Source organism: Melospiza melodia, chromosome 10 (assembly GCF_035770615.1).
Source record: "Melospiza melodia melodia isolate bMelMel2 chromosome 10, bMelMel2.pri, whole genome shotgun sequence".
In the NCBI taxonomy this organism is placed as follows: Eukaryota; Metazoa; Chordata; class Aves; order Passeriformes; family Passerellidae; genus Melospiza; species Melospiza melodia.
The window spans coordinates 17,322,398-17,345,789 of record NC_086203.1 but is presented as its reverse complement, the minus strand read 5'-3'; the positions used below and the strand labels follow the sequence as shown (position 1 = coordinate 17,345,789).

The window sequence follows — 23,392 nt, the reverse complement described above, 5'->3', positions numbered from 1 at the left end:
AGACACCAGGATACAGGGAGCTTAGAAAACTGCCTTTATTCTATTAGTTCTTGGAAAAATGAAAATACAGAAAGAGTTTAGTTGGCTGCAGAACAGCAAGAAGTTCACAGGTTAGGAGTCTGATCACTACATGGTAACCAAACTTACACAAAAAGTTTCTTTTTTTTTTTTAAGTTTTGAAACTGGGTCCAGCAATGAATTTAAGGCAACTGAACAGTTCAGAAGCTTTGAGTGTGAGCAGGCTGTCTTTTCTCATCCCTACAGCACGTTATGGAAAAAACTCCTCCTGGGTGTGCAGACCACTCGTATCATTCAAATGGGTCAGACTCTTACAAATGAACAGGGGAAGAGGATCAGCTGCTTTCCACCGGACTTTATTTTCAAATACAGTTTCTTAAAAAACCCAGAACACCTTAACGCAGAGGTTACAAGTAACAGTATTAGGAAATCCAATTATACAAAAAATACTACATCTAAGCTGGGGTAAATAGATTTATTTTTGGTAACATACATTTAAACTGGCACTAATTACACAGTAACTAAAAGGTAACTAACATGAAACCACAGAACCCTCACTTTTCCTTAGCTGAATGGGACTTGGTCATTTCAGAGTGATCACATTTTCAAATTAATGTTTTACACCAAGCCATGAAAATCAGATCTTCCTAAATGTGATAGCACTGAAGCTACTCTTGATTCCATACAGCCATGTAACGGTTGTACTCAATTAGAATAGGACGTTAGTTATAAAGTAGTTACAGACCAATCCTCTGTGCTGACAGCTTTTTCTCTTTATAGAGACAAGAAAGAAGATAGAGAATTGTCTTCAATTAGCGCCTGGCATATCCTGTGAGTGCAGAAAAGGTTTGTTAGAGGAATGTTGAGGTTAACCTTGGGTGCACAGATGAATTTGATGCAGATTGTTATAAAAATCATGGTTGGCTTCTAAATACTGGTAGCAAGATGACTCGATTTTTAAATCTCTTAAGTAAATTATAGATAATGAAAAAGGCCAGTAATCATACACTAAGATTAATAAACAGCACTTCAAAATTACTCAAGTGCAGGGTGCTGCTTTGGCCATCTTCCTCTGGCCACGCTTTATAAGAGAAGGCACCCGGACTTTTTCTTGCCACGCCGGGCTTGCAAAGCAGCTCTAGTGGCCATTTCAAACACCTCCCTGACACCGTCTTTGGTCTTTGCCGAACACTCCATGTACCCGAATGCACCAATGCGGTTTGCCATGTCCCGGCCCTCCTCGGGTTTCACAGGCTCCTGCAACAGCACAAAAGCAGCAGGTGAGGACAGCCCAAAGCCACACTGCTCCTCCCCTTCCCACCCAGCTTCCCAACAAATGCAAAGAATTTCTGGATTAAGCACACATAATGAACTGGTGAGTTAAAAATCCAATGCCAGAGGACACGATCAGTTTTCTGATACCTCTGAGCTTGAAAGCTGCAAGCCTTATTAAAACGAGCAAGTGACTGCCTATTTCTGATGAAGCATTTATGCAACTCTTTGCCACCACTGTAAAAGAGCCTATGAGCAAATCCCCAAATCAATGCCTCAGTCTTTGTATACAGGTGTTGATCAGACAGCCCACAGAGACCAGCAGCCAGCTGTGGGTGCCTGTTTAATGCTCTGCTGCAACCACCACACACTTCTGTGTAATACACCATTTATTGTAAGGCTCTGGAAGGAACCTGCCTGCTTCATTTTGGCCAGCTCTCGTCTTGTGTGCTCGTCATTCCTCAGGTCCTTCTTGTTTCCTACCAAGATGATAGGCACGTTGGGGCAGAAATGCTTCACCTCCGGGGTCCACTTCTCTGGGATGTTTTCTGAAGAAAATAAATTGAGGCATGACTGTAAAAAAAAATCCCACTTCTGGGGAGAGTTTTATTTTAAAGCTTTTACACGCTGCTTGAGTCATTGTAACTTGATAATCCACACTGATGCCCTTTTTTCTGCTCTTCATAAGGAAGCAAATAGAGCTGTTCTGGTGTTACCAAAAAAGACAAGCCTGTGTGTGGTAATTTGAAGGCTGAAGGACATGTAACATTTTGGCTTCTCTCAGCAGCTACCTGACAAGGGTTAGCACAAGAGACTTTAAAGAACAGCATGCAGATTTCTGGACTGGAAAGTTATGGAATATTTTGCTTCAAGAGAAACATTTTATTTATCTCCAGAAACTAGAGGTGGGCACAATAATGAAGCCTAAGTTTTAACCTCACTTCTTTTCCTAAAGCAACACAAAACAACCCCTCTCAGTTCTCCCCTTACTGCAGCAGAGCTGTTCAACACACTAATTACACACACACAGAAACAAAGGCTTAGGGTAAGTAATTTTCAATCTGCCATTTCTCCCTACATGCAGCAAATGAATTTGTTCTCATATACAAGCAACCTCCTCCTCACATTGCTACGTGACTTTCGTTTTTTCATGAAAGGAGGACTTGGGGGCTTTTGAAAGCAAAACCTTCACAAGTTCTGTACAGCAGGAAGTGCTGAGCAGCCTAAAACATCTGGCTGTGCTTTCATAAGCTCTTAGACATTTGAGATTCACCAGTGGATGTACCTGCAGGCTGCATAACCACTTTTTATCTTCATGAAATTCCATTCAGCTTTTGAAGAGACATTCACTATTATGTAATATGGCATATTTTCTTGCTTGAAGGAACAACTTAAACAAGGGTTTTGAAGGTAGTTTTTGCACTACAGCCAAAATACCAATTCTGCAGCTGCACCTGGAGTGCTCAGGTGTGCTGGCTTCTAGATGCTGCACACCTGAAAAGCTGCCTGGCAGTTCACTGCTCCCAGGGACCCTGGCACCCAGACACTGTGAGCAGGAAGGGAGGAGAGGGAAGAGAATTGTTACAATCTGGGCAAACAGAGTGCTGCTGCAGCTCTCAGTGTTGCTGCAGAATTCCCTACTGTCTGAAAACTACAAACTCAAAGCAGCAGCAATTCTGAAACTAGGAAAACCCCCCAAGGGAAAATGCATTCTACAGTGCAATTTCCAAGGGGAATATATTGATATAGAGAAGTGGTTCTGATTCAGTTAGAGATCTACTTACCTAAACTATCAGGACTATCAATTGAAAAACACATAAGTATAACATCAGTATCTGGATAAGAAAGCGGTCTAAGTCGATCGTAGTCTTCCTGTCCTGCTGTATCCCACAAAGCCAACTCAACCTGCAGAGTTAAGATAAGGGGTTAGTCAGATCACCAGGAAAGTTCTGATTCAGAAGCCAGGAACACAACAGGAGTGAATAAAATATTTCAGTCAATACCACTCAAAAGGAGGAGACTGCAAGTTCTCCTTTGCCAGGAGAACTATTAGGCATTTTACATTCTGTAACTCCAAAAACCAACTTATTGCTGCTTATGAGTATTTTCTTTATACCTATGACCACTAAAAGGCTTATGAGTATTTTCTTTATACCTATGACCACTAAAAGGCCATAAAAGCTACCAGCAGGAAAGCAAGACAAAAGAATTGAAGGGAATCAGCTTCAAAGGCTGGGAGCTCTCTGACAACCATCCCAGAAATACCAGTTTTCAGTGAAAGTGGACTAAGTATATGCTTTTTAGGATTATGCACATTTTCAATGGGTTTACAGCTGGAACATTTAGTGACTAAGAAATGTCAAGATTGTACTTATTTGTGCACAAATTTAACAAAACTGATTTGTGTGTAAAGCTTCTTGTTACTAAGAAGTAAAGTACTTAATGTTCTCAATTTTTCTACTTTTGCTGGAGCTAGGTGAGAACACCCCAACAGGATTGTTTAAAACTGTAGAAGGACTAGCCAACATTTAAAGCAAAGAACTTTAAAAACTATAATCAAGCTCTTTAGGTACATATACTCTTGCTTCAGATTCTCTGATGTGTCTGCCTTCATAATGGACTGGGTGCCTTCTTTAAACTCTTGCATTCAAAAATTCCAGGAAAAAGGTCCATAGAAGCTCAGATAAAGACAGATGGGCAGAACTGGGACCCAAATGTGAGCCTGCATGTCTGTTTGAACTGTGAAGAGACAAAGCCTTGAGTGCACACATATACAAAAATAATCTTCTGTATTTCAGTCAGAAATACTCCTCCTCTCAGAGTCACCTCTGCAGCTGCAAATGTGAATTCTGGGGCAAATGTTGATATTTTTAAAGTGATGTCTATGATGCTGGAATCAGCTCCTAAAACACCACATCTCCTACCATCACCTCTTTGTCTTCATATGACTTCTGGACATTTCTGGGAATGCTTTTCTAGGAAGACAGAGGTAAGTGGCTGTCAAACAGAAGAGGTTTAAGCTCTCCTACAAACTTTTGTCATCAAATTTTCTGAAGACCAAGAGCTTAGGTAAAATATATCCTCTAGTTACAAAAATAAAATCAGCTGATACTGCTCAAGCTGCTGATGCTATTTTCCTTTAGCTACTGGCTGCATCTAGCTGATAGGGCATGACTCCCTGTTCTCTCATTCAGAGATGCAGAGATTCAGGCAGAAAGGAATGAGGAAGTTAGACTTGGTGATGAGACAGAGAAATGGATATCATACATATTTCAAACAATAGTCCTTAGAGTCTAAAATACAATATAGAAACTGTAGAACCTGTCACTTAGGGAAAAAACATGTCCTAATATTAGTCTAAAAGTAAATTTTATTTTACTGATTCACATTATGGGAGAGGAAAGCTCTTTTTAAACTCAAGTAGCAAGAGTTATCATGACTAAATCTATAAATAACCCATCCCTGCAACACCGGGAAATTAAATTTAACATAAGAAGCTCAAAAACTTCTTTTTCTCCAGTCAGGATTGACAGTCACTGCATCTGAACTGGAATGGACTGAAAAATGTCCTGGCTGTAGCTGAGGCCAGAGCCAAGGCAATGACCCACAGGGACAAAACAAGGGAGCTCAGCACCAGCAGCACCAAGAGCTGGCACCTGCCTGAGGTGCAGTCCCATGGCAGAGTCAGCTCTGTGTGCTCACAGCACCCAAACAGACACAGGCTGTGCCTGCCTGACAGGGTTTGGCAATAGCTGAGCTTTCAGGGTGCAAAGCTCCTGCTTTGTGTGCTTCTGGAGCAGCCTGGAAAGTGACAATTTTGCACATCACCCAGCACCCTGCTGACAGAAGTGCAGAAGGCAACCTACCCAGGGATCAGCACCTACAGCTGCCCCTGGAGCAGGTGTGTGACATGTCTGCCTAACAAAAGGACTCAAGAGGTTCCCCTGATTAAAATCTGATTTTCAAAATATTTAAAACTAAAATGAAATATTTTAATAATTAGTTTACTGAAGTACAAGCTGAAGATGAAGCTCAGTGAGCTGTGGCTACACTTGGGTGCTAAGAATTGTGGTCCTTCAGACAACCAGGACAGGTGATGCTGATGTACACTACAAAAATCAACCCCCTTATCAACCTGTCTGTCATCTGTTCTCAGAAGGATGCTGGATGTTGCCAGGAGTAGGTATTAAAAAAATCCTCTCAAGGAATTAGTCTTTGTAATTACAATACCAGGTCCTTATTAAAACAGGGACTCTGTTCCAAAGGCCAGGAGCCTCAGCATCTTTGCATTGCTCCATCCCCTCCCACCTGCTGCAGCATTCTCCTCACACTGATTGCATGGCTTTTAGAACCTCAGCTTGTGTACAGCTAGAAGCACCTTGTTAGACAGACACTGGATATGAGCACGTTCTAGCAAGGCCAGTATTTTTTTCCACAGGAACATCCTTAATATGTGGCTAGTGCTTATATTGTAAATATATTTTTAAAAATGAAGTAAGTGTGAAGATGTCCATGCTATTCTGAACAAACACCAGTTCATTCTGGCTCTTAGGGAAGGGTTCACATACCTGCTTTCCATCCACTTCAATATCTGCTACGTAATTTTCAAAGACAGTGGGGACATACACTTCAGGGAACTGGTCTTTGCTAAATACAATCAGCAGACAGGTCTTTCCACAGGCACCATCTCCCACTATAACCAGCTTTTTTCGAATGGCTGCCATAGCTGAAAAACAAAACAATGACTTGTTAATTCAACTGATACAGCTTTTAACCGAGATGCTAATAATTAATAAACACCAAGTCTTCAATTAATAAGACCTTTTAAATTGGTTATACATGACTGTTAGAGAGACAGACAAATCTGGACTTGGGTAAGTTCAGATTCCCATTCTTTTAAGAAAAAACATTCCCCAGCACTTATAAACACACCAGTGAGCCCACTAATGCAAGAATAATAGACAGGAGAAGAGATGGGCCTGGTTTAGCATTTATTGATCTGTCCTAAAGGCTGAGATGGCAGCACCCAGAGACAGTGAGTGTGTGAGCAGCACTGTCCCAGGGTACCCTCTCAGAAGTGGATTCCAGGTAATCATATACAGGATGCTGCAATTGAAGGGCAGTAACATTTTCTTATCACACTGAGCTGTGTTAACCACAAAGTGCCAGTCAGCTGCACTGAGGAGCACCAACAGAAGGATCTCAAGGTAACCAGTTCCTCAGATTACAACCACCACTCTGCAAAGGATTTTGGCAGGACACATCTCACTCCTCAACCCCCTTTCCTGGATATTAACCTGCTCCCAGGTTAACAGCCTGCTGTCAGCTGGCACTGAGAGAAGGGGGTACTCAGAAGTGGAGACCCCTGTGATACTCCATGCAGATCTCTGCTGTGCAATGAAATGATCAATGATTAATTGATTGGTCTGTATCAGGACCACACAAATCCATGTCCTGCTCATGAGCAAACCTGGCCTCAAAAAGCCAGTACAAGAGCTTGGAAAGCTCTAAGGCAAGCCTGGAGTCAGGGTGGGGCCGAAGGAGATGGTTGTTTTGGATCTGGCAAAGCAAACAAAAGCAGCACTATGTATGTGCCTGCTCTCTCTTTCCTCCAGGTGTTTATTTGTGACAAGCCAGGGATTCAGGGAGTGACCTGCCTGCAGCAGAGTGCACTGAGGACAGAGCCAGGAGGACTTTCCTCTCCAGAACACAAAGGCACTCCAGGGGAAGCCGCTTAGTCATCCCATGAAGCTTCCTGGAAATGGAGCAAACGGCAACCCCACCACAATACCTATGGCTGCACGACCAAAACAGCACAGAGGGAGCACCCTGTGAGGTCACTTTTGCCATGACAAACCCAGAACAAAGATCTATGAGGATGATCATGGCTGCTGGCAAGGGGAGAAGGCCTCAAAGAAGCACAGGAGAGATTTAGAGGACACAGCAAAAACTTTTTATCCTTTTCACCTCTTCTTCTGCCTCATGAAATGAAGTAAAAAGGTAAAACTACCATCTAAAAGCAAACTTTGGTACTGTTAGGTGATGAAGAAACATTGGATATTACTGAGAGATTCTGTACTTCTGCTCCAGGTACAGAGAATGTTCCAGGTACCATTTCAACCCACCAAGCAGCAGAGGTCAAGGACAGCCCTGTCAGACACCACTGCTCAAGTGATCCAAATCCATGTCTAAAGTGAGTTTCTTTCACCTTGCAAACATATATGTACACAAGTTAAAGTTATTTACTTTAGGGACTTGGGGCAATTTTTACATTTGTGGAAGGTTTTAAATGATCCAAGCCTTATAAAAGTTTTCTTTCCATTGTTTGAGATGATTTGGAATCCTTTCTAGCAATGGTAGTATTTGAATTTTACAGAACTGGAAATTATCTGTTGTCTGTACCAACTCAAGATCAACTACTTGTAACTTTTATTTAATGTCAGTTTTGGCTAATCTGCCCTTCAAGTCCTACAAAACCTCTGAAGTAATCTACTCATGTGCTCCACAATATTTACAAAGAGAAAATGTCCCTCAGTGAGTACCCCTGCCCTTCTTTGATGTAATATACACCCATTACTGTTTATGCTGGTTTTTGTGGCCATAAGGAAATTGATTATTCCCTTTCCCCAGTGCAGCTGAGAATACATGCCTTCATTTAGTCTTCTCTTCAGGCAAAACAATGCCAGTTTATTCAAACCTCCTCTGTAAATCATATTTCCTAGGCTTTCCCATTGCTCCCTTCTGGGCAGAGTCCAACTGGCACAAATGTACCCAAGTGTGGAGCCCAAAAGCTGAATCCAGTATTTCTCCTAGGGCTCTGTGAAGAGTGCCCAGAGCTGAAGGAATAATTTCATTGATCTTCTGGGACACTCTGCTTAAACACCAATTTGGAATTATGTGTCTTTCTCTTTCTTCTTGCTCTCCCTTGAAGACAACACTGTTGATACAGTCAGCTTTTAATTCCTCATAGCTCCCAGACTTTTTTTCATTCAGATGTCTCTATAGTGAATAGTTCTCTCTTCACACAGCTGAGTATCCACTGCCACACTTTTATTTATCCTTACACTGACTGATTGTTTATTCTACCTTCAGGTTCTAGCTCTGTCCTCCAGTTTAACCACGGTATGTTGGATGCAAGTTTAATAGCAGTGATCCCCAGATAATTATCCAGGCCACTGATGAAACCACCCTGGAGACACAGTGGGTGGCTGACAAAACCTGTCCTTCCCTGCCACCCTCCCTCCTTCTCCCTTCTGGGCTGGTGGCTGGGCCTGGCCTGGGATGCCTTGAGTTCCCTGCAGGATCACCCAGGGTAGGTGACCTTTTGGCATCACCTGCAGATAACTGTATTTTTCAATGGAGTATCACACCAACTCTATCTTCTTCTAAATACTTTCACTCACATTATTTTTTAAGTATTCCTTCCCAGTTAAATTTTATGTTTTGGCCTGCTACATACCTATGCCTAAGGTCTACAAGGAAACTACAATTGTGTAAAAAAACTCCCACAAACCCATTATTTAATGTAGATCTTTCTAAAAATCCTTCCCCAAAAAAGCTTGGAAAATTTATGGATATATATTTATCAAAAATATTTCAGGAGCTTTAATTTATCTCCTTTGTTTTTCCTGAGAAAATCCTACCATAAAACTCTCTGCCTGAATGCTTCCTGAGATGTGCTGATATCATTTGGACCCAAGATGCCCTTCAGCAATGTGAGCTCAACCACTTCCTTCCCACTGCTCAGCACCTGCCCCATGAGGCTCTCCAGCTCACAGTTCTGTGCAGGACCATCACCAGAACAGATCAAACCTGCCCTCAGTTCCCTCCATCTAGTAAATTCAAAATCCAGGGAATTAAAATTCCCTCAGCATCAGCTTCTAGAGGATCCTTCTGGACCATCTCATAAAGCCTCAACCACATTATCATTTTTGGTGACCTATGGCATCCTTGTATTTTTTACTTTAGTTTCACCTTCCACAGCATTTCCACAAAACAATTCCTTCTAGAACAAGTGTGTTGTATAAAATTCAATTCAGGAGGCAAAGATCACCACTAAAAATCTCCAATTTTCAGAAGCAGCCCAGATTATAAATGCTGGGTAGATATAAACACCTCAGGATGTCAGCTCTGATCACCTCCACCCACCTCGGAAGGAAGTCACCAAACATCACAACCACTTCTTTCTACTTATCACTATCAATGAACCACAGAAGGTTTGGGCTGGAAGGAACCTCCAAGATCATATAATTCCAACCCCTGACACAGGCAGGGACAGCTTTCACCAGATCAGGCTGCTCAAAGCCTCATCCAACACTTTCTAATTTAGGAATTCCTTGAATTTCCTAATTTAGAGGATTCAGTGTACAGATCAGCATATTCCAGCTAGTTATTTTTAGCCAAAATAAATACACTCCTTTCCAGTGGACAGCTGTAAGGGGTTGTCATGTCTGGCAAAGATACAGAAAAACAACATCTTGGTAGCACAATAGAGAAAAAAATGGATTGTTGGAATGGAGCTGCATTTTAGTGGTGCATGTAGCAAGACAACACTAACAGCATTCACAGCAGCTGGGTCTTCCTGCTGCACTCTGACATGCTCTGCTTTTCTTCATCAAGTATTCTGAAACATGGAAATACATCAAATTTCTACCAGCAGTATGTGAGTATCAAAGCACTTTGTTGGCCTAAAGAGTTTCATTTAAGATGCACATTACACACAATTTACTATTTGCTGCAGCACAGCTTTTCACCAGGGCTAAAAAACCTCCATGAGCTACCTGAGAGGCTGTAACAAACAGCTACTACTGCCTCCTGTAACTGAATGAAAGTACATTCATCCTTTTACACAACACACAGAGCAGGGAGAGTCCAATAAACCCAGAAAGCTGCTGGAACTGCATCACTGATGATGCACACACAACATTGAGCAAGAAATAATTTATCCCAATTAGTGTAGCAGAATGGCTGCAGTGATCTTCTAGGAGAATCTGTGCTGTCTTCTGCAGCAAGGCAAGAGATCTGCAATTTTTCCTACTCTTAAATAAACCACTCTTCCCTCTTCCTTTGCATTTATAGGATTCTCAAAACCAGCTAGGCTGCTAGATTCAAAGTGGAAACTCTCACAACATGACTCAAGTGACTCATCTGAATGGAAGAGATTCAATTATGACATTTCCCCAGCCTCAGCCAGTGTCTTTCACAGGTATTACAGGAGCTTTAGACATCATTTGCTCAATCCCACTAACATCACAGGAGGTTACAACACAAGGAGCTCCTGTTTGCAGAGTTGCCACACTAATATCCTTGTTACAGGAGGCTGCTGTTTCTAAGTGCAGTGAGGCTCCAAGACTCCTGCAGCATAAAGCCCTGCTTGTTAAGGGAATCCACCAAATACTCCAGAAGAATTAGAAATAGGGAAAGTATTTTTTTCATGTTTTAAACATACTCCCCCCAAGTATTACTCTTTACTGCAAGGGAATTTGCCTCTTCAGCATGCTATTTGTTTTTCCAAGGAACAACTTTTCTAGTGCCACCTCTCTGGCAGGTCCCAGGGCCACACAGCATGAGTGAGGACTGTGGACACTGCTGACATTCTGAAGTTGGATAGGCTGACAACAAACATGCCAGGTTTGTCTGTCTCACTCTGGATCTCATCCTGGAGAAAGTAACTGATGGAAGAAACAGCCCTTTACCATCACAGAGGTACCACAACTATATTTAATTTCAATTACCAATTAACTACTAGTAACTTTATGTTGCCTGCTATGCTATACAGGCAGACCCTTGGCATAATACAGAATTTTGTAAAAACATAATTCTGGATTATTGCACGTCAGCAAGAACTCAGCAGATGCAGTTCAGAAGCAGTTCAGCTTGCAGTAAGGATGCTGCAGGGGATGGGGGGAGAACATCCTTTAAATTCTTTCCCACTTAATCTTGCTGAAGTTCTTAAAACCAAAATGTTGGAAGGCAAAGGTTTTGAAATCTGAGAAAGACTGCCTTGCTGCTGACTCCTCTACACAGTACTGAAGCAGTTTGCTGCTGAGTGAATCACAGCCTGGCACTCTTCTCACTTGCTGTGCTTCCCTTCATTCAGTCAGCCCTGCCCTGGGCAGCAGGAGGAACAAGAGCTGGGCTGAGGGACCAGAAGAAGAAACCCTTCCCAAGTGTCTCCCACCCTGACCAGTGAGGCCCTGCCCTCTACCTACCACAGGGGGGAACTGACTCTGCCCCAGCCCTCAGCTGCTTCTGCCTCAGTACCCACAGTCACTCCTAAAATATCCTCACTTTTGTTCAAGTCTGAGGTGGAGGAATGAAGAGTTTTCCTCAAAGACTCCAGGGATCAAGAGGGGGTGAGCAGGCTTTTCTCAGTTTTCTTCTGGCCATTTAGCAAGGATGGGCATTAACACTGAGAACTAGCAAAGCAGTTTGGAGCCCAAAGTAGATCAGCCCCAAAGCAAACGGGCCTGATTTTACAGCAGCTGTGTACAGTGAAGAAAGAGACTGAACACAGAGCATCTGAGTGGGTGAAGTGGCCCAAAGACTATGACCAGGGAAGGAGGTCAGACAAACAGGCCAGGAGGAAACAGCAGAAGGATGTAACCACTCCTCTAGAGCACAATCCAGGATTCCCACATCTCCAACAGCAGGCAAGAGTCTCAATCTCCTCCTCCACTGAAGTCCCAATGGAGAATGTCAGCAACTATACATTCTATAATCCTTTTTGCTGCTCACTTCTCATTAGTGAAAGCACATATAAACAAATACCAGAAATACTGCAGCTTGCTGCTGAAATACTAATCCTGCTACCTTAAATCAGCTTCCTTCAGCCTATGTAAGCCTATGTGTGCTATCTTGCCACTTTTCCCCCCATAACCAACACAGGATGGCTCTGCTCTTCCATAGCAATAGCTGTGAAGTAAAAGAAACTGTGACCCAAATTCACCTCTTAGAGAAGCTGCAAACTGGGAAATCAACAGCCTTGGGACTGAAATAAAAGTAAGAAAAAAAATATGGAGAAACATGAGTCAGTCACATAAAGGAGTCAGATAGAAACCATGTTTCTGTTCCAGGGTTCCAAAAAGATCCTGGAAGATGTACATACCCCAAAACATGCAGCAAGTGACCACTTATTTACTGTCTGAACTGATCTGTACAGCCAGACACACTGAGCTCAGAGTGATCTGCTCTTCTGACACCATGAACAACCTGAAACCAAGCATTACTGGGATGGAACCTCAGTTCAATTCCAAGCCACTAGAATCAAAACACTAAAAACATGAATATGGTCAATACATTTCATTATAATGGTTGAGATTTTCTTAATTCTGTGCAAGTCTGCCTGTGGACACCTCCACTCATAAACCAAAAAGCCACATTATTTAAAGTGTTGCTAACAAGACCTTTGAGAAATAGCTATAATTATATTCCTTACATGCAGCCAGTACATAAAGCAGTTTGACAGTACTGCAAAATAGACCTATTTCTAACTACAGCACTATGTGGGAGCAGTTGGTGAGAAAAAGAGATCTGCTGGGGCTTTTGGGGAGGGTTACATATGAAATCTAACATTTGAAAAAAGTTCCAAAGGTGGCAAAGCATAGGGCAGGCTACTGATATTGCACATGAAATTCAACCCACAGAGAAATAGAATTTTTCTGTTGTAAGACTGAAGTACAATTGAAAAACTGACACAGAAGGTCAGCATAGTATCCAACAGGATTAAACACTAAACACAGGTCCTTGGGAAAGGTCTTTGGATAAGGTAAGCTGAGTGTTCAGCTTTCTGATAACAGTTCATTCAGCCTACATCAACCAGGCTCAAGTCTGGCATGTTTTACTAGCTTGGAAAAAAGGTCTTGCAAATAGAGCTGTACATTTCCAGAGGCAGCTTTAAATCCAGAGCAGCATAGCTGTGCTCAGCCCCAGCTAATAAACCTCCCCAGGTCTCAGCTAACTCCACAAATAACCAGCTCAAGCCTCTTTGTACTACATCACCAGAACTGGGAACAGGGTCAGCTTAACTGCATTAGGTCTTAGCAACACTGGTTGCCAGCCCCAGTGAACCCTTAATGACTGATTAATTTTATACAGTCATTAAGAGTTATCCAAAAGTACACAATAGGTGTTTTACAGGCATGGGCATACAGTGAATCTTCATTAAGGACACAGAGTGCTGTTCATGCTGCCTGTGCAATGGCTGTGATGGGGCAGGAGGTTCCTCATGCAGTATAAAGCTGCCAGTGCAATGTTTGGGAGGAAACCTGAATCAGCTGTCAGCACTAGATCCGTGCTGAGTGTCATGCGGACACAGCACGTCTAATCTGAGATATCATGTGAAGCCTCAAAGTAGGATTCATCCTATCAAATTACAGCCTTTGCCCTTGCCTTCCTCTTCAGGAAAAATCCTGTGTGACAACAATTCATCTTCCACAATTCATCCTCCTCTCAGAGAAGAAAATTGTTTTGGATTCTAATAAATTTGCTTGAAAACATTTTACTTTGCTCTCCTTCCCTGTACAGAGCACCTGCCTGTGCTTTACAGGAACGAGCCTCAGCACTGCCAAGTGCTCCCAGGAACACACAAACTATCTTCTGTGAAAATACCCAAATCATGACCTGGGCAACCCTCTACACCCAGCACTGTGTCCCACAAGCAGCTCCAACATGGACACTGACCACGGGACCAACTTGTTTCTGCACCTAAACTTACACCTAGAGACTCACAGACCATCTGTTACTGCAGGTCTACACACATGGAAATGGGGACATGGACTTAGGAGTTGGGGCTCTCCACCTCAGTGCCTGGCATTTCAGATAAACTCAGGACTGGATTCTTGCACTAAAGAAGAGGAAAAATGAACAAGAAGCTTCTCCCTGCATGTTCTCCAGCCTTCAGCTCAGGAGCTTCTTGGGTCAGATGTGGTTCCCATGAATTTGGTAACCTCAAACAGATTTCTCCTCCATGAGCTTGTCCAGACTCCCTTTGAACCCATGTAAACTTCCAGCACACAAAACATCCTGTGGAGGGAGTTCCCACAATTTAATTACACATTGTCTAAAGCCACTTCCTTCAAATTCAAGATTGTCCCTATTAGTTTCTTTACTGCCTCCTAATTCCGAAATGGAAAGGGAGTGAACAATTTGCCTCCGCTCACCATCTTCCTGCTGCTCACATAACAGCCTTTCCAGACTGCAGCACCCTAGCAATGAGCTGGTTGTTTTTTGGTTTTTGGTTTTTTTTTAATTACCTTTACACCTTTGACAGGAGTGCCTGTCTATTCCTGGCTTAAGGAGTAACAAAGTGGTAGAGGTGTCATCATCCCACATTATCCACCCCAGCTCCAAACGCCCCAGGGCTGCTGCAGCCCAGCTCCAGGAGAGGAGCCTTAAACCCATTCACTCAGTATCAGAGAACCACGCCCTGAGATGCGTTTCAAGTGCAAACAAGCCACTGCTTGGTCTTTCCCCAGCACATTTCACCCCGTGCATTAATTCAAGTGCAGATCATCTTGACTTTAAAATAGCAGTAACAGAGAATGCCATACACCATGCTCCTCGCTCCAGCAGCCAACTACATTTTCTGCATTATGATGAAGTCACTTCTTCAGCCTCTGCAAATTTCCCATTATTGGCATTTTGCATTTCTTCCTGGTGACCACTCAAAAGCACAGCCCAAGAGTCCAACTCCTTCATGCTCTCGCTACACACAGACTCACTTGAGCCTCCACTTGCCTTTCTACTAAATTTAATATGAACCATATTGATTTTGTTCTGGATTCTTTTCTCACTGAAAACGACATGTTATTACTGTCAAGTACTAACTGAAGGTTAAGATGAACATTTGTACTTAAGAACCGAACTAAAACAATTAACACCTCTTGTTTCTATTTCCCCCAGTCCAGGCTGAGTGACACTGCCTTAATTCTTTCCTGAACACTTTGTTACTTATTCCATTATTGTACCTGGGATTGATGTCTTAAATCCGATGGGATTACAATCATTAAGACTGTCCTAGTTGTCTTTATTATTACTGCATATTAGCATTCTTTCAAACTCAAACTGCTGCAGTATGTAAAGAGCTTTCTGGAAAAAAAAATTACATTGCCCCCCTCAATTTTCAGGCCAGAGATCTTCAGAGCTAAGATATATATCAAAACAGGTGTCAATTACCAAATCTGGTCAGATTAGGTGTGCAATATCATTCAACGTTTTTCTTTTAAACTTAATGAGATAATCAGAATACCTGATTACACGGAAGTTCTCTGTGTATAGATAAATAAGTGCCAAAAGATAGGAAACCAGGCAGAAGGAAATGCTCAGCGCTCTCAGAAAAACACCCGTGGAACCTGCACAGCTCAACGTTCATAAATGACCTGAAAAAGCGAAGAAAAATAGCTATACAACAAAACTTACTGGTGATATCAATAAAGGCAAGGGTTAACTGTGATGGATTTCAGAACTTTAACAGGCTCTGTGCCTTGGCAATAAAATTTGAAAGAGAGAAATGTGAAGTGATATGCAATGCAAAAACCAGACTCAACTTTCTACACAAAATGATGGACTGGGAGCTGACCACTGCCACTCAGGGACAGCATTCAAAGGTTATATAGTTAATTCCTTTAAAATAAAAGCTCAATACTCCAAAGTGCCACAATTTTAAAGATTCCAGTATTAAGAACTAGGAGAAAAGGAACAAACCAGAAACCATTAAGATGCTGTCGGAATCCATCGCATGACTGCATCTTCTGATGTGTGCAGCTGTGATCCTCCCATGTCAAAAGGCTATAAATGAACTGGAAATGACTCAGAGCAGGGCACACGGATGATTAAACTACACAGCAGTGACCATATGAGGAACAACTACAGCAGGACTGGGAAAAGGACAGTCTGGAAGAGACACAGCCACAGAAGAAAACAACTGGATGCTTCTCTCAGACCCTAAAGAGCAGTGAGCAAAGCTGGGGCCTGAAACAAGGACAAGAGCAAATGGGATGAGCCAGCTTGAAAGCAAAGGCAGGCAGGCCTCCCAGCAGGACACATTTCTACTTTTTAGATCCATAATTTCATAGTTATTTGAGCTCCTTTTTCCTCCCAGTTACTTTCTACAATTTTGAGCTTCTGTTTTCTATTTTCTATGTTCAGTTACTACTTTTCTCTTATTTCATCTGTAGGGCTTTCTTGCACTTTTTTTTAAGTGTGAACAAAACAGATGCCTTCATTTCCTTTCCAAGCCAGGTTATTTAATTCACATTCAACACTTGGAAGGAGAAAAACACTGCAAAAGAAGGTTCCTGAAAGACCTTTTTAAAGCATGTTTAAGTCAATTTTTTTTAAACTAAACCAGCAATATGTGCAAGCAAAACTCTGTCTTAACATTGTCAACATGCATCCTGTTTTGTTAACAACAAACTTAGCAGGGTGCTCCTGATAACTGCCTGCAAAGTTCACCCCTATACTGTTCACCTCCCTACTGGTACATAATTAGTAAATTAACACCATTTCAGAACCCAGGGAAGAAGACTAATTCGAGCATTTCTCCCTTGTCTTCCTCTACCATGACAAGTCCCTCTCCAAGGCTGAAGGCAAAGTTTGGATTTTGGGGGCAGAAAGAAGGATTCTGTCCTCAGGATCTGTGGCTGCTGTTGCTGTCCTTGCTCCCCCCATGGAACATTCTTGCTCATTTGCCCCCACTGACTCCATCTTTGCTATCTGCAGGCACGACTTACGAGAGCACTTCTCTTACGCAATACCGAGTCCCAAGATTACTCTGCACAAAATGAGATTAGGGCTTAATATTGAGGTAATTATAGTAGATCTGTGGATTTCCATGCCTGTGTAATCTGCAAAAAGCTTTGCATTTCAGCCAGTTTTTTCTTGTTGTCCTCTCCTCCCAGACACCTGCTGCATGTCAGATGGGATGTGGGGCACCTCATGCTGAGCAAGGCAGGCTTCTGCTTGGGTGTGGTGGTTCTGTCTTCAGGTGCTGGCAGCAAAGAACATATGGACAAGAAAAACTAACACTAACTTCTCCAGACAGCCACTTGTACCCACAACTGACACTCAGCTGTGCTCCTTCCTCCTCTTCTCCCACCACAAGACATCTGTTGAAACTGCACTGGTTCAGATCAAACACCACTGCCTGACACTGCAGGTATGTCAGAGTAAAAGGAGCAAATGCACTGATACCACCACAAGTGTATTTTCTCAGTAGACAGCTTGGGGGTAATTATTTATTTTTATTCTTTATGCCCAACAGCCCAACATTTGACAGTGTTTTCTGCTGTCATTCCACCTGTTTGGTTCTGGAGCCGTGTAAATCACTGTCATTCAAAGCACTCTGTGGTCTCAGTGCAGACTGAGGGAGAGGCACCTCAGTTTTGATCTAGACCAGACTGCTTGGTCATGTCTTTGCCAAGCTGAGGAGTTCAAATCTTTTTAAGCATCCCTTGTATCGAATCCATTCCTTATCTCTGATCACTATTTCCAGCCTCATCTTTGCTTTTCCAGTTGCAGTGTATCTCAAAGCACATCTTTCTCTGTGGCACCCCACTGTAATCAGTGTGTTGAGGACTAAGAGCCATGATGCTATTCCTGTTTTCCTTTTTATATTCCTTTCCCAAAGCCCCTCATACAAACTCATATGATCACTGTTGAACACTAAACTTCCATTTTCACAGAATTCTGGCAAGCTCTTCCTTCTAAGTGACAATAATTAACTTTCAACCCATCAGTGCATAAACAAATTAAGACTATCCCCCTGCTTTGTATTTATCTGGAACAAATTTCATTTGGCATTTTGCTGCCTGTAATTCAGTGAGAGAAGGACAAGCTGCAATTCTTCCTAATCAGCATTGGTCTTTTCCTCCCTTCATCCTCAACACCTTTCTCACCAGATCATTTATGCATATGCTGAACAGTAGAGATGTAACACAGATCCCTCTTCTTCTCTTCTCCCAAACTTCCCTTCTTTGTGCTTCTCAAGTAATTACAAACCTCCAGCAGCTATGAGCTGCACCATTTCCTTTGCAAAAGCCACACTGGCTTTCTGCTACTCTCAAGTTGTTGGTCCATCTGGTTAGCTTTTTTTTTTGTTTTCTACTTTTTAAAAAGGCACTGAATTGTGATATCCTGCTGAACTATCTTTAAGAACTGCTACCACATAAATCCTCCTATATTTCTGTGGCTTCAAGGTATTGAGAAGTTACACAGTGTAATTAGTAATTCGGTCATTTCAGGCCTGAGTTTCCTTTGGAACCCTTGGGCAAGCACCATCTGGTCTTGGCATCTTGTAACTGTATTTATTACTTTGCTCTATAAATTACTTTGCTGACAATTCAAGCAGAGACAGATCTTCCAATGAGTCCTGTTCTCCATAACGAGAATATCTGGCACAGGGAACTCTTTGGACTCCTGGACTCCTCCACAGGAAACAGGAATAAGTCATCTTCCTACTCATGGCTTCATCATCAAATATTTCTTTCACTTTTCCATCTATCGGCCCTCCAGAATCCTGAACCTTTCTTGTTTCTGATGAACTTGGAAATTTTTTTTTTTAGTATGATGTTTCTCAGAGTCTCTCTGACAGGTCCTTGTATTTTTCATTTGACTTGCCAGACTTCAGGTTCTTATTTACTTTTCTGGTCAACTTCATGACTTAAACTTTCTGAAGGCTGTATTCTTATTTCTAATACTTTCTTTATCCCAAACTGCATGCTCATTCTCATCTGTCAACATTCCACAGTATAATTTAAAATCCTCCCAACAACATTTCCAATTTCAAGCGCAGAAGCCTAGTTCTGCTGTGGTTTGCATGGAACCCAGCCTTTCCAAACAGCTCTTGGACTGAGGTTCAAAAATGAGCCAATTCACTTGGTCAGCACCCAGTCAAGATCCCACTCTGAGACAGCCTTCTCACTTCACACAGTTTCAACAGAGCAAACGGGAGGTGAAGAGTAAAGAATCTCCAGGTGTAAAATATAAGAAAAATGAAATGCTAGCAAAGAATGCAAACAGAGATAACTGGTACTTGGACAGCTGCTAGTTCTTTCAAATCACTGACACATGCAAAGACAATCTTCCTTAAAACTGTGAAGATGAGGAGGAATCCCTTTGTACACATCCACGCTAGCAACCTGCTCCAAATGTGACAGTTCAGGCCAGGTGAGACAGAACTATTTATGGTTGCAAAACACTGCTAATTAACTGAGCAGAGAGACTGAATTGAGCTCTGTTTCTGATTAAAAAACAACAATAAAAAAGCAAGCAGAAAACCCACAACTGTCAGAGCCTGAGGAAAGCAAAACCTCATATTTGGTGTACTGCCCAATTTTACTGGGTATACTTGTGACTCTCCACCTGTTTGTTTTACAAGGGACCTTGGTCATGAAAGGTGGTCACAGAAAGACAGCAAACCTTCTTCTGATTAGTTTAATTAGCTGACTCACTTAGAAGGACTGGCTGTTAGTTGTGTGGATGGCAAACATCTTAATTAAAAGGTGGTCTATAGATATTTTAATTCAACTTTTATAATCTCAAATGTCCTTTCCAAATGAAAATATGGTGATAGGAAAAGGACAGAAGAGAGGAGGGACAGGGCAGTGTCACTCTACCAATTCCAATTAGCCTTTGTTACTTTATTCACTGTTCAGAATGAGTGGTAACAGATCCCACCAAGACCAGAAGGCACCAGACACCAAACGGGAGTGTAAAAGTAGTAGTAACTTAAACCAGTGTACCACAGGCAGTATTTTGGGATATTTTTGCTTATTTTTGAGATTTACCAAAAAGTAATAAGCAACTACCTCTTTCTATTTAGCTACCCACTATTTATAGCAGGAGAGGAATTATACCAAAAGGCAAGGAGCAGAGGATTTTCATCATGCACTCAGGTGTGTGCAGGTGCATAGCTGTACCCTGGGAATGGAATGAAGGTCAGCTGTCATTTGGCACATTTATTTTGCATTGCACTGTTCTCTATTATAGAGTTTCACCCTTATTATGTGTTTTACTAGGACAAGCTCATCAGGGATTAAATTAAAATTTCAAGGGCACACTTGCTGTACTTTATCAACATGCTCACTTCCTCAAACTCACCCAATTACACTTCTCCACAGTTCAAACTGCATTTAAAGACACTCTGTAAGGCAACAGAGCAGAACAAGAGAGAGATGAGATTTAGTATTAAAGGTAAAATATGGTGGCTGAGTGGAGAATTGGAAAGAACCTGAAGATGCCACAGCAGCAGGGAGTAAAATGTTAGAGAAACTGAGAAGGTACACTGGGCTAATGAAAAGGTAGCCAAGGTCAGAAATATCTAGCACAGAGCAGACCACAGACATGGTGTGAAGAAGAGCCCACAGGGTTCTGGGCAACTTAAATACATTGAGAGAAAAAGATTAAGTGTAAAAAAACAGAAAACCCAAGAGTTACTGTCAGAAAAATGAGGAAAGATTATGGTACTCCCAAGACCCCTCCAAAAGGTTTTCAATTTGGAATTTGCTTATCTGAAGAGCCATCCCCAGCCCTACATCCTGGTGGCAGTTAAGATCATTTAGGATGTTTTTACTGTCAATTCCTGGCTCGGAGAACTCCCCGCCTCTGGCGCTTGGCTGCTGTGGCACTCGGCCAGGGCCTGAGCCTGGTGAGCGAGGAGGGACAACATGGGAGCTGCTCAGCTCACTTCTGCTGGGACTGAATTCATTCTGCCCCTGGTGTGACACTGCATTCATGTCTTGAAAAATTAGTTCGGAAAAATCCATGTATGCTAGTGTTAAATGATACAAAGCACCCAAATTTATGGGTGATTGTACAAATCACTCAAATTTATGTCAAACATTTATGCTGAATATGCTGTTAAACATTCCAGTGAACTAATTAAAGGGAAATAAGGCTAAGGTTTTTCTTTTTTTAAACATGTAGCCTTGGTCCAAATCAGTGCCAGAATTAGACTCTATATTTGAATGAGAAATGCCAGTGCTGTGTGGCTGTGTGGAGACCTGGATAAGACCAGAAGAGGGCAGGGAGAAAGCACGCATCTATCAGAAAAGCTTTAAACAGCAAGCAAATATTTTCACAAACAGTCTTTTCAGGGAGGGAAAGACTTAATATTTCCATACTGGGAAAAAATCCCCAAATAAAGCCATCAGAGACTTAATCTTTGAGTCACAAACAACATTTAGGGCACATAAAATTAACTTTTGAGATTTCTGAGATAAAAAGAAGATCAACAGAAGTCTGCTTCTTGGAGAAGTTCACCATTTCAAAGTCACACAGATGGCAGAATTGACACTTAGGCTAAGCTCTGGAGGGGGAGGAAAAGGCAACAACAAACTTAACATTACCTATGGAGGGCTTAGTGTTTGATTTTGTCCAAATACTGTGTCACACAGAGAAAGGGTGGGTGGGAACCACCACTCCTCAAGGGTTCCCTGCAACAAACAGGTGAACTGTACCAGGAGAGAAACAAAAGCTGGATATGAGGCAGCAAATAAAAACAAACAAACGCCCGTTCCAGACACCTCTTAAAGGGATATTAAAGCAGATGTGGTATCATTGGACTGGGAACAATACTTCATCCTGAGGATCTGCACTAACTAACTCCCCAGACCTCTGGGAGAAGTTTTTAGGTTTTATTTTTAAAACCCAAACAGTGGTCTCGAGGTTCCTCTCGCCCTCGAAGGAGTGGGTTTCCTGGCAGAAAAGGTTTGTGCAGATTTCGTTGAACACCGGGCAGTTCTCAGCCAGGTGAGGCCCTGGGGGCTCCGGCCGTGTCAAACCACCCCCGGCGTTTCCCGGCCTGTGCAGCCGCCCCACCGAAAAACACCGCCCAAACTTTCCAGTTTCGCTCCAAAGGCCGATTCCTCCCCAAGATAAAAGTTCAGCGGCGCACGGATCCCGGCAGCCCTTCCGCAGGGATCCGGGCCCGGCCCCGTGTGCCGCGGGGGCCCCGGCGCGACCCCCGCCTGCGACCCCCGGGGCGCGGCCCGCCGCGGGTGACGTCACACAACGCCGCCACTCACCGGGGCAGCCCCGGTGCCGCCCGTGTCACCCCGCGGGGCCGGGGCAGCGCCGCCGCCGCCTCCCTGCGCGCCGCCCACGGCCGGGCGGCGGTACCGGGGCCCGGGCGGGGCGCGGGCGGCTCCCGCGGGAGAGCCCCGGGGCCGCGCCCCTTCCTCCCCTCCCCCGCTCCCGCGGCCCGGAAAAGGCCCCGTTACCGGCCCCGGGAACTCGCGGAGAGACCACCCCAGCCAGCCCTCCCCTTTTGTGCGCGGCGGTGGCGGCGAGAGGCCCGGCCGGGCCCGGCCGCCCCCGCCCGCAGGCCGCGGACTCCCGGCGGGGGCGGGCGGGCCCCACCCGGCGACGGCGGCGGGAAGGGGGGAAGGGAGGAGAGAAACCGGCGATCCGCTCCCCCCCGCGCCCCCCGGTCGGCCGAGAGCCCCCCGGTACCTGCGGCCTGCGCTGGTCCGGCTCCCGCCGCCTCCTGCTCCACAGGCCCGAGCGCGAGCGGCGGCGGCGGCGGAAACGGGCGGGGCGGGGCGGGCCGTGCGCGCTCCCGGCCCCCCGCGCGCGCCGCGCTCCCGAGCCGCCCCGCCCGGCCGCGCGCGCCCGCCCGCCCCCCGGCCAATCGGCGCGGCCGCGCGCGGGGGCTGCCGGGAAGGGCCGCTATAAAAACGCCGGTGCTATTTACATCGCGCCAGTTGGGGAGCGGCGGGGCTGGGTTGCGGGTGGTTCATCAGGGAGCTGCCCGCCTCCTTGCGGCCTCATCGGTGCCTACCGTGAGAGGAGCTCTCGATGCTGGGCACGGCCCCTCCGCACCTACTGGGGGAAAGGCGGCTTGGTGGGGACCTGAATCGCGATGCCCAGTTTGCCTATGGGTGGTTCGTTTCCCCCTTTCTTCCGGCGGAGTCTCACCGCAGGTCCCGTGCGTCGTTCTGGGCCCTCAGCTCAGAAGAAGATTTAAGGGGCTGGAGCAGGTCCAGAGAAGGGCAGAGAAGCTGGGGAGGGGTCTGGAGCACAAGTCCTGTCAGGAGCAGCTGGGGGTGTTTAGCCTGGAGAAAAGGAGGCTCAGGGATGACTCTGCCACCCTGCACAGCTCCTG

The 23,392-nt window shown here is 44.1% G+C and overlaps 2 protein-coding genes across 4 annotated transcripts in view; one reads left to right on the top strand and one right to left on the bottom strand.

Annotated features, from left to right (window-relative positions):
* Window positions 1-23,392, top strand: part of SLC38A3 (solute carrier family 38 member 3) — a 238,553-nt gene that overhangs the window by 91,781 nt on the left and 123,380 nt on the right. The gene's annotated exons all lie outside the window — the stretch shown is intronic.
* On the bottom strand, window positions 12-22,834 carry RHOA (ras homolog family member A). 3 transcript variants are annotated; one of them, XM_063164622.1, is made up of 6 exons: window positions 22,741-22,834; window positions 15,539-15,668; window positions 5,859-6,016; window positions 3,075-3,195; window positions 1,708-1,838; window positions 12-1,275 (listed from the first exon to the last, which is right to left on the bottom strand). In XM_063164622.1, the coding sequence occupies exons 3-6, from the start codon at window positions 6,012-6,014 to the stop codon at window positions 1,102-1,104; spliced, it is 582 nt and encodes a 193-aa protein (XP_063020692.1). In that variant the 5' UTR covers window positions 6,015-6,016; window positions 15,539-15,668; window positions 22,741-22,834; the 3' UTR covers window positions 12-1,101. The 3 variants fall into 3 exon arrangements, with proteins under 3 accessions (XP_063020692.1, XP_063020693.1, XP_063020694.1); XM_063164623.1 differs by lacking the exon at window positions 22,741-22,834 and adding an exon at window positions 21,636-21,717; XM_063164624.1 differs by lacking the exon at window positions 15,539-15,668.

Coding starts and splice junctions, on each gene's coding strand:
- RHOA (XM_063164622.1), bottom strand. CDS start 6,014: ATGGCAGCCATTCGAAAAAAGCTGGTTATAGTGGGAGATGGTGCCTGT. Junction 1,839..3,074: donor TGATAGTCCTGATAGTTTAG/GTAAGTAGATCT, acceptor TATTTTCTTCAG/AAAACATCCCAGAGAAGTGG. Junction 1,276..1,707: donor AGCTGGCCAAAATGAAGCAG/GCAGGTTCCTTC, acceptor GTGCTGTTGCAG/GAGCCTGTGAAACCCGAGGA.